Source organism: Cyanistes caeruleus, chromosome 7 (genome assembly GCF_971803275.1).
Source record: "Cyanistes caeruleus chromosome 7, bCyaCae1.hap1.1, whole genome shotgun sequence".
Taxonomy (NCBI): domain Eukaryota; kingdom Metazoa; phylum Chordata; class Aves; order Passeriformes; family Paridae; genus Cyanistes; species Cyanistes caeruleus.
In genome coordinates this window covers 15,240,713-15,255,089 of record NC_141707.1, presented here as the reverse complement: position 1 = coordinate 15,255,089, position 14,377 = coordinate 15,240,713, and the positions used below count along the sequence as shown (strand labels likewise).

Below are 14,377 nucleotides of genomic sequence, written 5' to 3'. Positions count from 1 at the left end.
GTTCTGGAAAGTAAGGCTGCCTTCTTAAGACATGTCCTACATCATCTGTTTATGCCACAGAAAGCTTTAAAGAAGCTAACAGGATAAAAAAGGCACCATGATGCATAGTACCACAAACTAGATTGACATCTTGTATCTATTACATTTCACTGTAAAAATCCCCACTTTTTGCAGCTATTGAGTGAGGTCATAAGACAGAAATAATGTCTTAATATTAAGAAGTTTTAAATTTATTAGGTGATATTTTTAAGTAAAAACAACTCTTCAGATTCTGTCATTGAATAAGGAGAGAATTGACTAAAAAACCCTCTAAAGCCTGACTAAAAGTACTCCACAGCTAGGAATTTGTAAGACTATGTCTGGTAGCACTAACTAGGAAATCTAAAAGGGTATTACAGTTACGCACAATAAGGTCCATTAAAACTGTCATTTATATGGATTATTTTTACATTACTGTGCAAGAAGCACCACCAAAACCTAAAGTACATCCTTTTCACTTGGCTGTTCTCAGGATTCTTAACCAACCCAATTGATTTCTTTGAAGCACTTACATTGGGGTAATATTCCATCACCAATAAATATTCCATCCGGCCGTCTGCAGTGAATCTCTCATCCCCCACAATGAAGCGGGCGATGTTATCGTGTTCCATCAGTGGAATCCTGTAAATGTTCCTCTCATTGACAAAGTTCTGACGATTAGCAAAAGAAAATACTTTCACAGCAACTGGGCGTTCATCTAGGGAACCTTTATACACTGCTCCATATCGTCCCCGGCCAATCAACTGCAAATGCAAGCATAAACAATTAGTTCACAGAATAACAGATGAAGACAAAACCCAAGTTTTCACCCTTACAAGAACTGTATGCCAACTTTCACCCTGACTTATAGTATAAGAACAGTGAAGATAGTGAGTATTTTGTAATGAAAACCAGAATTAGAATGCTTTCATAGAGGCTTTTCTGGAGCTGGAAACCTCAGCACAAGCCAACATAGGTCTTACTAAATTGATTTATAGTCTGAATGTCCAGTAAAGATAGCATAAATAATCTATTCAGTACTTTTATATATATACAGAATCAATAAAATATGTGTTTTGTGCTGCTAATTCTCTTACTAACTTTTGCCTACTAAAGATTTATAGTTTTTATGTGATCAACTTCATTTCACTTGAGAAATCACAGACATTCAGGGAAACATTTAGGTTTAGGACAGTTTATAAGCTGTACCTTTCAGGTTAGTGGCAGCAAAAATACACATTTGTAGTGCAAAATAGATGCCAAGAGAGGTAAACAAATTTTAATAGAAGGAAGAAATTAATTCCTGACTACCTGTGAGTCTTTAATCTAGCCCCCACTATGTTAGACTGTCTTCAAGAATGGCCTTTCACATCTCCATAGTAACTGCAGAAGAAAGATGCGATCTCTACTCTAAACCAAAATGCAGAAACACCTCCAGGAAGAGCCCTAATTTCTAAAGCTCAAAAAATTCCAACTACATAAGAATTTAAGCCCCTATTAAAATAATTTTCAGGAAGCCTCATACATGAAACTGTAAAGATTTCATTAGCCATATCTAAATACTTACAATTGGAGGAGGAAGAGAAAACAGAAGGCATAACAAAAATAACGATTCTAAAGATGATAAAATCATCTTACAGGAAAGTTTTAAAAAATAAATCATTTAATGGAAAGACTTCCTGTTTCTCAGTTCTTTTATATCACTGGGTTGCAATGCAGCAGCAAGTAATTTCAAGGTACAAACCTGAAATGTAATCTACCCACAGAGATGTCAAAAGGCAAGCACAGGTTAAAACATTTGTCCTGCAACACCCTGTGACTGGGGGTAGAGGGTCAGCTCCCCTTCAAATACAAAAGCAGGACAGAAGGCACCATAGCAGATCTCTCTACCAAATTTCAGACTTGGAGAAAGTCACTGTTTTCTCCAAGACCGCATTATCAGTACAAGTGCTTGCATCTGGTGCTTTGTGCACCTCTACAATACCCCTTTGTTAGACTCTCGTAAACTGCGCCTCAAGTACTTTTTGGGTGGCAGAAGACACCCAAGGTTCTATGCTGAACAGCCTGCTGTCACCCCTAGAGCAACTCACACTCCATGTCTGCAGTCTGCATCTCTAGGGGGGGTTGGTACTGGGAAAAAGAATAGCACCAGTCTGCATCTCAGTCATTCTACTCTTTTTTTTTCCTGGCTAAAAGCTTTTAAAAATTCCATATGTTCCATCGAGCATACCAACTAGAAGCATGACATTTTGCAGTTTTGTGATGATACATCTAACACCAAGCTGAGCAGAAAGTTCTGGTTGGCCTCTAGTTGCCATGGAGCTAGATAGGGCCCCACACTGAAGAATGACTACACATAAATGCACCACTACTGAAATATACTGCCCTATCTGCAGTACATTCTATTTTCCAAGAGTGTTACTAAAGAATTTCAAATTCCTATAGTAGGACTGCATTAAAAAGCAAGCTGCATTAAAAAGAAAGCAATGTCAAGTAAAAAAGATGGATCTTTTGATGCAATGCTGAAATACAGCACACTCTAATTTCCCCCACTACCTCCCAGTGTTTCTTTTTTTTGTTCTCAAGGTAAAACACTTTCCACCTAATACCAACAATATTACTAACAAATTTGACAAAATGTACCTGCAGTAATCCCTTTTTTATTTTAATTTCTTCTTGAAACTGTGATTTAAAAGAAAGCATTACAGGAGCGTGGATACATTCAGTTCTCTAATTATGCCTGGGATATGACCACACTATTATATTGAATAAAAATAAAGATTAATAACTGAATTGAATATTTACCTCTAACAGCTTTAGATTATCCAGATCCAATGAGGGCTCTGATGCTGCTGCCTCCATCATGTTCATACTGTGCAAACCTTGTTTACGGTCTCCTGGGGAAGAGGGTGAATAGGAAATTAGCCAGTTTCCTTTCTGGACATGCTCCAAGTGAAAAAAATGCAACCTACCTGGCAGCTGAATTACATACTGTAGGCAAGGATGCAACAAGTAAAAAGGAGTCCTGTAAAATCTCCTCAAAGTCAGCAAAATGAGCAGTGAAGGTGCTGATAAGCTATAAACTATAGACACCTGCTACACAACTATTTTGATAATTCAAAAGTCACTGGCAGTAACTATAAAGCATGTTGACCACCTGACTTAAACTGTGCTGAGCAGAGGATTTGTGGAAGAAAAATGGGTCCCAAAATGCCAGCTTAGATAAGTCATCATTCTCTCCAAACTGTTATGAGAGGGGTATCACCATAAAATGTCAGAGAGGACAAAGGGGAGCAACATTTTGTACAAGAGTATAGCAGGGACAGGGGAGAACAGAAGACCTAAGTATAACTTTGAGCAATAACCAAATGAACAACTGAAAAAAACAAAGCCAAAAAGATCATCAATCCCTACCTGCAAGCATCCTGTATCCAAAGAACAGAGCAGCTATCAGAACAGCCAGTACAGACACAGATGCCAGGGCAATAACGATGGTCTCATCTCGATGAAAAGAATGAGAAGAATCTGAAAGCAAACAAAATGAGGACTCTTAACTTGTAAATTTGAAAGAATCAACACTATAAAATACATAATTGTTATTACAACAATAAGAAAAATGTACTCTGGAGTGTCGAACATCCCCTGAACTCCTTTTCCTCTCAAAATCTATGGATGAGCCAATCAGCTCAAAACCACTGACAGCTTTTCCCAGCCTTTGCTTGCCCTGTAGCGAGAGGCACTGAGTGCAGAAAATTGTTCTTCTTTCTATCTGGCAAAGTTCCGCACAGCCATACAAGGCCAAGTTGATGCAGCCCTCCTCTGTTTTCTGTGCCATAATCCAGTTTCTTGGTATGAATCAGGTTTGTCACCTTTACAAGGTTCTTTTGTTGTTTTTCCCAGGACAAAAATCTCATGAGCTTGCAAATCAGGTTGCAAATATGATGAAAACTGAATGCTTCACACTCAAATACCTAAAACATACACAAGTCCATTTAAGCAAATATTTCAAAATACTTTGGAGTTTTGATTTGTTTTGTGTCAGTGCTCAGATAATTTTTGGTATAATTCTTAGCTCTTAATACACAAAAAGACAGAAGTATTTCTACGGACTGAAGCAGAAAACCCAAAACAAGAATAAAACACTAAACAAAATTAAATAAAACTACTTTTATTAAATCTGCTTTAAATAGCATTTGGCTTTTTGTCAAAATGAGTATCTTATTTTTTTTGGTTATCAGGTTTTATCAAGTTTTCTTGGTGGAGTTTTTAAGTTTGCCAGAAAGGAAAAAAAAATTCATGAGAACATTTGTTAGCACCTTGAAATGCTTCTCCATGTCAGACTCCAGTCTTGCTTCTTGCAGGCATATAAATATCCAGCCACTTTAATACAAAAAATTATTAGTGCAGATACTCCTCTGATGTCAGAATCACTGGAATGTGGCGCTACAAGACCTCATTTACTTTGGCTTCAAAACCAAATTTGAGAACTATGTTTAAACATGTCTTATATACTGCAAAAAGTACTCCTTTAAAGACTGTAATGAGTCCTAACTATGCTAAAACCACAAAATATAAAATGCACACAAGACTTAAACATTGGATAAACTTTTAGGTGAGACTGAAATACAATTTATCCCAGTCTATCCTAGCTGAATAAACTGACAAATTCGCTTTTCTTGAATTGCATTTAAAAGAAATTCAACATGATTCACTACTTCTAATTCCCAGTATGGACAGACACAAGAGAACCAGATAAGAAGGAAAAGCAAATTTAAAAGGTGACAATTGACATTTTTACATAACCATAATGGTAAGGGGAAATAATGAAAAGCTGGTACAACAGAATGCCAGAGACAATTTCAGCTGTGACAGAAGTATGTGAAAAATCACCTTTCAAAACCAACAGGCAGCTCATATCTGATACTCCCTTTGAATAAAAAAGAGCTCATGATGATCACAATACCATCAAATTTAATTTTGTTCTGTCAAAAGAAATACCATCACTAATGATTTTGGTAAAATAACTTTCACAATGAAAATAAGTTCCTGCCATAGAACACTAATGTGGAATATGAGCTGTGACTTCCATAGTGAGAAGATTAAAAGATACACATTATAGATGTCATCTAAATTATGAATTCAAAACATAGACATACATATTGAAACCCACAACATCATAAAGGAAACTGTTACATCATACAAAGCTGTATGAAACATGACACAAGTGTAAGCAGATGAGTAATTGCTGGCAGAGGAATGGTAGTTTTGACTTTCATATTTTTATGAATGGAATTTACATTTTATTGGGTTATCCTTTAAAATACATATTAAATGTGGTGGGTTTTGCATCAGTTCAAGACCGTGCTTAGCATGTACCAAGGACTAACAGGTTTTGAGAGACTGACCCCCTTTGGTTGTAATCCCAGCTGTATTTTCCTTGACTGCACAACTAGAGTGCAGCCATTTGCCACCTTCCCATTGCCAAATAACCAGCAATCATTTCCACCACGGTTTGCCAAATGGTATCTGATGCCCGAGTTTGACTGCTCTTCTTCAGTTTTTTGTATAATCAAAGGCTTAACAACATGCCTCCATCAGGAGGGCCCTCTGCCCTGGAATGGGATTTCTCTGTCAAAGGCCATCCTGAGCAACACGTTCCTCCACAGCTCTGGCTGCCTTGGCACACTCCACTCAGAAGCCTGTGAATGGTGACATTCTGCAGGCTGAAGAGATACCAGAAAATCTCAAGATAACATTTCTTTCCCATCAGCAGCTGAAAAACATGCAGAGAGAAAGGATCCTTTCTCTCTCCATCCTTGATGGACCATCCCCTCTGGAGGCTTCTTCTGTTTAGTGGGTAGCTTTGCAGCCAGCAGGTAACCCCACAGACCTCCCTGGTCTTCACGAGGAAAGAAGTTATAATTTCTTTTTAAGTGGAGTTGTTTCATAAGAATTTTAGACTGGCTTATCTTGAACTAATCTTCAATTCTTATAAATATTTTAAAATAACACTGTCAACATTCCAACAGCCAAATGAGTCCTACAGTGCAAGTTACTCCTGTCAGGGTGATGAGCAATATTTATAAATTTAAGAATAAATACAAATTTCTTAGTAAAGTGAGCATCTCAATGGAGTGATAACATGCAGCTCAAAACAGCATGAGTGAGTAAAATGCTGTGTGTGACAGCCAGTCATTTCCCAGCAAGGACAGCTATCTTTTGCTTGTAAATCTACTCTAAAAGGAAAGCACAAAACCTCCTCAATGACAAAAGGCCCAGACAGCTCCAATCCTTCCCTCCCCCCAACAAGTGTTATTTCTGTCAACCCCCTATCTGCTTCGTAAAACAGTAATTTAGAATGTTGTCAGATTATCAATCTTTCTTAAACAAAACCAAAAGGATATTTATCAAAAACCAAAAGAAATTTATCAACCCAGTTTAAAAACCTTCCAAAACTTAACAAAACTCTTATTAACTCCCTAACTTTGTAAATCCTCCTCTGGATAGATTTCATCTTTAGTTTTTATACCATATTCACTTTTAAATGCCTAGCTAAGAACCACACAGGACCTCTCAAGGCCTATGCAGATGTTCACATTTGCTCTTTTATCTACTTCTAAGTAATTAATTCAAGTTTTTAATATAAATATGCACAAGAGTCATATTTATCTCGATTTTATCTGGAGATGTGTTTTAACTAACTCACCAAAAGACACATCAGTGTAGGCCAATAAAAGTAATCACTTACCTTCAAGCAAGGCACTTTTAAAATAAGGATGTAAAATGCACACGTGTACAAGTCTCTGTTCATGCTTTCTTCCATGAACTTACAGTCTGGTTCAAAACAACCATGATTCATCGTGATTAGGACATTCATTATGAAAGCTATGATTTGGTATTACATTTTTCTGAGCTAAGACTTGGTTGGTCTTCAGCTGTTGACAATCCCTCCTTCATATCAGTGGACTCAGCTTTTCAAGTTTATTTGTGAGGACCAGACACGTGCCCTACAGCTTGAGTATTTTTTCATCATGTCATTGTACAAACTGACTTTAAACATGCCTAAAAACCACACAACAATCTCATTTGAATTTTTGGAATCATTACCAATATCTGGGTACTTAGTGACAAATACCAACTAATTTAAGAATACTGTTTTCAAATCTCAGACTGGAAGTGCCAGTATCTCAGTATTATTCCCAAACCAACGTATTGCATAAAAAAAGCAATACCATAAAGAGCAGAATTAGCTGCAGACTCTAGAAAATCCAATGATTATGGAGTTGGCTGCTGAGCTAAATTCTATCTACAGTTGTACACAGAAGATCTTGTCATAGCATGATTTATGTTACTGTAACTGAAAGGAAGGCTAGTGAAGGTGCTTGCTTCACTGCTATATGTAAGTGAGGCTTTTATTTCCAGCTTCAACTTAGGCTCCCTGATCTGCAACAAAATGTGCCACAACAAAAAATTAATACCAACAGAAACTGCTGTAAGGCCCAAACAACCTTAAAAGCCAGTTTCTTATCCCACTTGAATGGGTAGGAGAGCACTGCTCACAGGTCTACTGACTCTAAAAGCAGCAGTGAGAAGATGCCACGTGGAAGACACCCAGCATGTACACACCTCCGTCTTGAAGCATTTTGCCAATAATCCTGATAGTAGTCAGCAGTTTACTCAAGTCTACCAATCCCAAGACAAAGAAATATCACGGCAAACGGTGTCATTTTTTATTTTTTTTTAAAGTAAGAAAAAGAAACAAAGCACAACTCATTAAAACAGGACAACCTCCTTCTGGCTGGGGAGCAGCTGGTAACCAACAAGCCACCATTCCCAGAAGTGTCCTGACCTCATCATCAATAAAGGACTTGTTTTCAGGTTCCAAAAACCCGAGTACAACAGCTCCTGTGTGTGGAAAAGGTACACACAAATGACTGGGAATGTATTTCAGAGCAAATCGTGAAGAGGAATGCTTCTAGTATTCAGTTAGAAGTGAGTCATCTGGCTGAACCCAGCCCTGCACTTGGGACACTCCCTGCAGGCACTTCTACCACATTAAGCATTTCTCTCCCTTTTCTCAGGCATTGCTGCCACAACAGTTTCCAAGCACTTATACAATATCTTTGATGAATCAGGTTTTTGGATTAAGCTGCACATGGAAGTTGTCAAACTGCTGCCTTCCTAACCTTCCCCAGGAACAACACAGAAAAGAATACTGCCAGTGCTAATGGCATCGGGAAGGACAATGTTTTTTCTTCCAAGTAACTTTTCCACTATAAACATAAACTTTTAATATTAATTAATGCAAAAGTATTTCAATCTGAGCCTCTGCTGAAAAAGTTTTTTATTTCTCTCTTATTTAACTTTCAAAAATTAAAGCCTCTTTTGTAGGCTTCCTGTTTCCATACTTCAAAATTAGCATTTATCGTATGACCAAAGAATGTTGTGAGAAATCAGAGAAAACTGAGACAAAGCCAGGTAACGACAGCCAATGGCAAATGAGTCTGAAAACATACAGAACTCCTTCCTGGGAGCCAGGAAGGGAATGCACCATTCTTCTCTCTTCCTTCCCCTTCAGCAAATACTGTGGGACCTGCAGACAGGAGAGGCTGCTCTGGATAAAGCACCAACTAACCCAGCACCGGCAACGTCCCAGCATCAGTTCAAGCACCCAAGTCTGTGCTCTTGCAGGTAAAATATTCCAGTCTGGATGATGAACTGTGAGGAGCCCAGGCAGAATTCTCATATTTCCTACTTCACCATTCAACACTTTGTTTCCCCAATACTATTACTGAAATGAGAGGGTATGAAGCAAATGGAATGGGAAATGAAGTCAAGGAAGGTCTCTTCCCCGTGGCAGCTGAAAGCTGTCCAGAAAACTTCTCTCTATCCCTACACCAAAGGTGCTGCACCACCATGGCCAGAGAGCTCCCTGAGACACCAGGGAGGTCACTGTTACGATGAGACATCTTAAGACAGCCGTGAGAAAAGACACTAAGTGTTAACCAAGCTGAAAAACTAGGAATCCCAAGGGGGAAAATTTGACTGTGTAATTGAAGGCTGTATCCCAACACAAACACACGAAAGGATATGGCCTTGAATCTGTGCAGGCAATGACATTGTTTCCTTCTAATATTTAAATATGAAACCTTGGGGCTTTGGAATGTTGTTTCAATGCTACATATTTATATATTATGCTATATATGTGGTGGTGATCATATAATAAAGGACATTTGCACAGAAATTTCCACCAGATCTCTATATTGCTATTAAAGCTTTTCACTCCATTTTCTGAAATCTGCCTGCTCTTTATGTAAATGACTCACAGCTGTGTATCTGCCACACAGTAGTAAATAATTCTAGAAAATATATGTGTGTATTTAAGTTTAGAGGAGCATTGTATAAAAACATTGTAGACAAACATGTAATTATTCTATATAATCAAAATCAGTTTTAAAAGTAATTACCTATGTTCCCACAGATTTTCTGGTAGCTATGTATCAAAAGCCAAGTGATCTTAAAGCTGATAAGTACCAAAATATTATAATTTATTTAATTTGCTGTAAGACACATAAGTAGTGACATTAGTCTTAAACAAATAAGGGACACACCATGCTTTAACCTTCACAACATAACAGTAACATCTGATTCTTCAAAACAACTACAGCTGTATGGATTCTGATCAAAGTCAGTAAAATTACACAGGGATTCAAAAGATCTGCCCATACAGATAACTTTAAAAAGAAGCAGAGTCTTCACGCCATCCTACAACTATTTCTTTGATGTGATAGATTCAATATGTTCATAGCCAATCTGGTGCAGAAGTTGCTCTTCCATTAAGGAATCTCAGTGATACCGAGGATGAGATCAGAAGGAAGAGAAAAAGCTTTTGGTTGTGTCACCAATGTAGCATGAGATGGAAGGCTGCAGTGTGGGAGCAATGTGGCCTTCAGCTGCAGATAACTGCAAATATGCTCTGCAGATCAGAAAGAGGCCATTCAAGTGTATTTAATTCAAATTGCTTTTAAAGTCACATTTCTTTTCGTGGTAGCCCTGCACAATTTTCATGACAGTGATAAGATCTTGGTCCTTTGAAAAAGCATACAATTAGCAATCTTTTCCAAAGGCCCACAAACCTAATCATAATCTGTTTATCTGTTTTGTCTACACAAAGCTTGTATCAAACATGTCCTCAGAATCCTCCACAACTAGTAAAATATGCATCCCTTTCTGCATTCTAGCAGCAAACCAACCAACCAGAACACCTCATAAGGGTTTTTTTCCTCTCCTCCTTTCAGGACAGTAATCGACGTTTCTTTCCAACCAAGTGACCACTGCTTCATTCCTGATCCTCTGTCCTTCAGTGAGAGAATACAGTCTTCATCACATTAGAGCAAATGACAAGAAAACCTCTGAGATAAACACCATGCCAGAACAACCCAAACTATTATATTAAATAAAATCCTAAATTCATTCAGTGCAGGGAACAAAATATGTAAGGAAAAAAAATATGTAGAGAATTCTAACCAAAAAAAAAAAGTTAGTAGCCTTTTAGATACCAGAAACATAGGTCATACAATGAAATCAAGAATCCTATCTACACCAACTTAATTAAAAGCACTTAAACCTGTATTTTTAGTTAAGTTGGAGCCACAAGGTTGGAATACCTTTAAATTATGTTCTACCTTTACAGCGAACTCCAGCAGGAGCTGTTCCAAATTTTATATTAAATATTTGTATATTTGAGAATGATGAAAGGAAAAAATAGCATTTCTTAACAACTTCTGCTATGGACCTAAGCTTTTATAGGTCCATGTTTTCAAACAACTACTACCCTAATTCTGTTTCATGAACCAATGTATAAGAGGTAGGGGTTGCGTGTTTCTGTAAGCATTTGACAAATTATTAATAAGATTAAGATCCATGTCAAAATTTTGTAGTTGGACTACAAAATGTTATCAACGTGACCATCTTCAATACTTAAACCAAAGTTAAGGTAGGGAACCACTCTTTCACATAAAATTTTTGAAGGCACTTGAAGGCAAAATGAAGTTAGCAAGGCAACTTCTATGGAAGAGGACTGAGCACGGTGCACATGCAGATGGAAAACACAATGGGAACTGTGCTTTTTGTGGGAGATGGTGCAACGTTCCTTAACAGAATAATCCTGCCAATCCATAACCCTAAGGCAGTTTTCTTTCATAACTCAAAATGGATGTTTTCCCTGGACTTAACAGCAAGTCTCTGGTTTCCAGTCTATTGGCTTAGATGAAACAGATAATTTGCACTTGCTTCTAATCATTCCAGTGTTTGATGAAAAGATTTAAACAGTCACCAATATGTTTCCACTTTGCACTCAGCATCATCATATTTGACTGATTTAAACTTTTTATGTAAAATTTTATATACTTATTGTCATAAGATGCCCTTTATGACACATCTTTTATATTTTTCTTCACATCAGGAGAGCTAAAATTTTAATGCACTTTTCACATAATTGCATCACTGTCTGGAACCTGGACTGTCAGAACACACCAGTCTCTCATGAGACTTGCAGTAACATCAAAACCTGGCACTCATACATCACAAATCCCATCTGCCTCCTCAGTGAATGCCTCAAAACATCATACAGCTCAGGCTGTAAAATTTAATTCCCATAATGTGCTCCAGAGGAATCCTGCTATATCTAGAAGTCAGCCATCCACGATAGCAGAGTTTCAGTGGGCAGATAGCTCTTCAAAAATCTGCTCTTGGAAAACACAATTTGGATTTGAGCTTTGTCTCCAAAAGAGGTCCCTTGCTGTCCCTGCAGCCAGGCAATCCCAGAGGTGAAATCCCTTCAGCAGAACTCCCCTCCTCTATCCTTCTGTGGTGTACTAGCTGCCACCGAGCACCCAAATCTGGAGCCAGGCTGGGGCATTCAGATTGGTCTCTTGTTAATTTTGAATGCTGAAGGTTACAGTGATACATGAAACTCAAAAATGAAGCATGACTGGTAATGTCTTTGGCAGGAGAGTAGGTTATGAAATCCCTAACTACTCCTTATTTGATGACTAGATACAGAGAGGTGAATTAGCAGTTTTACACATATGTGCAGAAGAAATTAATGAGTTCATAAAAACCCAACAAAACCTCTCTTTCTGCCTTTTCTTCTGGGAGTTCAGGCATCTTTAGTATATTTCTAACACTACTAAACAGAACCTTATAATCATGATGTATGTAAAATAAATAGCAATCCTAACACAGAACTAAATTTAGGTTATTCTTTCTGAAGTTCCCTATATACCAATAAATATTTGATTACTAGAGAGTTCAAAGAAGTATCTTGCTTCAATAGTCAAACTGGATTTGAGTTCACCTCAACCTTACCTTCAAGCTAAATGGAAAGCTAATTTGAGCACTTAACAACACATTGGGGACATCTTCTGTATTGAAATAAAAGTCAGAAAAATGTTTTTTAATAAAAAGGCTGAAAACAATATTTACACTATCTCCTTATATTCATCTTGGACCAAAAGGACTTCCTGCTTATTAAAACAAATGGTAACACCAGCTTTAACATAATGGCATACTTCCAGTCTCTGTAATGCACTTGATCAAAAACTACATGTGCTGCAATGGAAAAAAATGAGTGCTTCAGAAATCCTCTTTAAAGATATTTGAAGTTATTTTAATTCCAACAGGCTCAATAGCTATATATTCCGTGTCTGTAATGTTCCCAGGCACTAAAAATAGAGCCCAAAAATTACATCAAAACACTGAAATGCCTGTTTTTATACGGGTGAGCTAAAACCAACCCTCAGATCCTTCACAAAAGGCAGCTCTGATCCCATGTGCTGCATTTTTCATGTCTTCAAGAGTGCTGAAGCCCAGGAATGCTGTCTACCAGTCAGTCACGCTCCCCCCCTTGCTCCTACAGAAACCCAGGCCCCCCCTTGCCAGCCATTTCCTCGGTGGGAAGGCGAGCCAAGCCCAAGCAGTGTGGGATGTCTGGGCCTGTCCCAGCAGTTCCTGCTGGGCACACCTGAAGGAGTGGCGGTGCCTCTGTTCACAGCCATGGCCCAGAGATGCGGTGCTGCTCCCACGTGGGCAGGAACGCAGAGCACTCGTGTCCTGTCGGGAGAGCTGCACACCTCGCTCTGACTTTCAGGAATAGTTGTTTTTTCTTGTCAACCTTAGCAGCAGGCAATGGAGAATGAACTGATTTAAAGGACATTATTGTACTGGGTGTTTATTCCAAAACGTTTCCCCAGGCATGCAATGAAATCCGAATTATAGCAGAATTTTAGGCAGCCAGCCTGTTTCAAGTAGAAGTCCAAGATCAATACAAACAGGGCAAGAACGAGTTCTGACAAAACCTTTCCTTACACGTTTGGTTTATGTCCTAGTATTTCAGATGTAATACCCTAAATCAGCTTAATACTGTAATCCTCAAGTGTAATCCTCAAGTGTAGCAAGTATTTTAGTACTAAAACTTAACTTTTCCTACGCTTTTCAATTCAAGAACATATTTCTACATTTCTAGTACAACTCTGTATAGCATACATTCTTGTACAGAGCAGGTTTTGTGATTTTAAATTTAAAGGCCTACACTACAGAGTTGTGAGTTAAATCTGTCTGATATTTTAGAAACATTCCCAGTTAGTAAAAGATGTTTGTCTGGCTAATGCAAATTCAGACAATGCCTGTAGTGCTCCAAAAGGTACATCTGCTCTAGCTCTTGCTATCATGGTTTAGGAGGAGAGAGTAACATGAATGTCCATGTCATGTTTTCCCATTAATCCTACCTAATCTCTTCTTCTCCGCAATCATCTTCTCTACGTGGCCATATAATTTATAACTTCAGCAAATGTTTTTTCTAGGACTTCAAAAATATTTTAGAAGTCTTCTGTAATTTTAAGATGAAAATAAACATTACATTTCTCTATGCTCTAACATGGTACTGGTTGGTCTTACCAGGTATTTCCCAGGTGAGATGATTATTAGGAGAAAACAAGTGATGAAGTGGGAATTGGGACCAGAATTCCCCCTCCTATCTCGCTCCAGGGAGTCTGAGGAATGTAGTGAACAGCATCTCCCCTTCTCTTCCTCAAGACCAGTCTTGTTCAGTCTGCATCAGGAGTGTCTGAGTCTCACTCCTGCTCCTCATCCAGTCCCATCCAGCACAGCCATCCCTGAGGACACTGCTCACCCCTGTGTCCGTGCCAGAGAGCCGAGAAGGGTGGCGGGGCAGCTGAACCTCTCCTGGTTCCTGCTGAAAGCCGCCTCTCCTTCCCAGCTGAGACACCTTAGCAAGGGCTGTTTCCCTCTACTGTCCTTGTTTAAATGGAGGCTCACATGGTTTCTGGGCAGGAAGAAC

The 14,377-nt window shown here is 38.4% G+C and overlaps 1 protein-coding gene and 1 long non-coding RNA gene across 3 annotated transcripts in view; one reads left to right on the top strand and one right to left on the bottom strand.

The window, feature by feature from the left end:
* BMPR2 (bone morphogenetic protein receptor type 2) overlaps nt 1-14,377 on the bottom strand; it is a 100,862-nt gene that overhangs the window by 17,534 nt on the left and 68,951 nt on the right. For both annotated transcript variants that reach the window (XM_023930837.2, XM_086897087.1), the window contains exons 4-6: nt 3,433-3,543; nt 2,824-2,915; nt 552-782 (exon numbers count right to left, since the gene is read on the bottom strand). In XM_023930837.2, the coding sequence (XP_023786605.2) occupies nt 552-782; nt 2,824-2,915; nt 3,433-3,543 (434 nt within the window). The remainder of the gene's footprint in view (nt 1-551; nt 783-2,823; nt 2,916-3,432; nt 3,544-14,377) is intronic.
* Nucleotides 8,597-10,489, top strand: LOC147652210 (uncharacterized). Its single transcript, XR_015289138.1, has 2 exons — nt 8,597-8,709; nt 10,317-10,489. It is a non-coding gene; the product is annotated as an uncharacterized LOC147652210 (long non-coding RNA).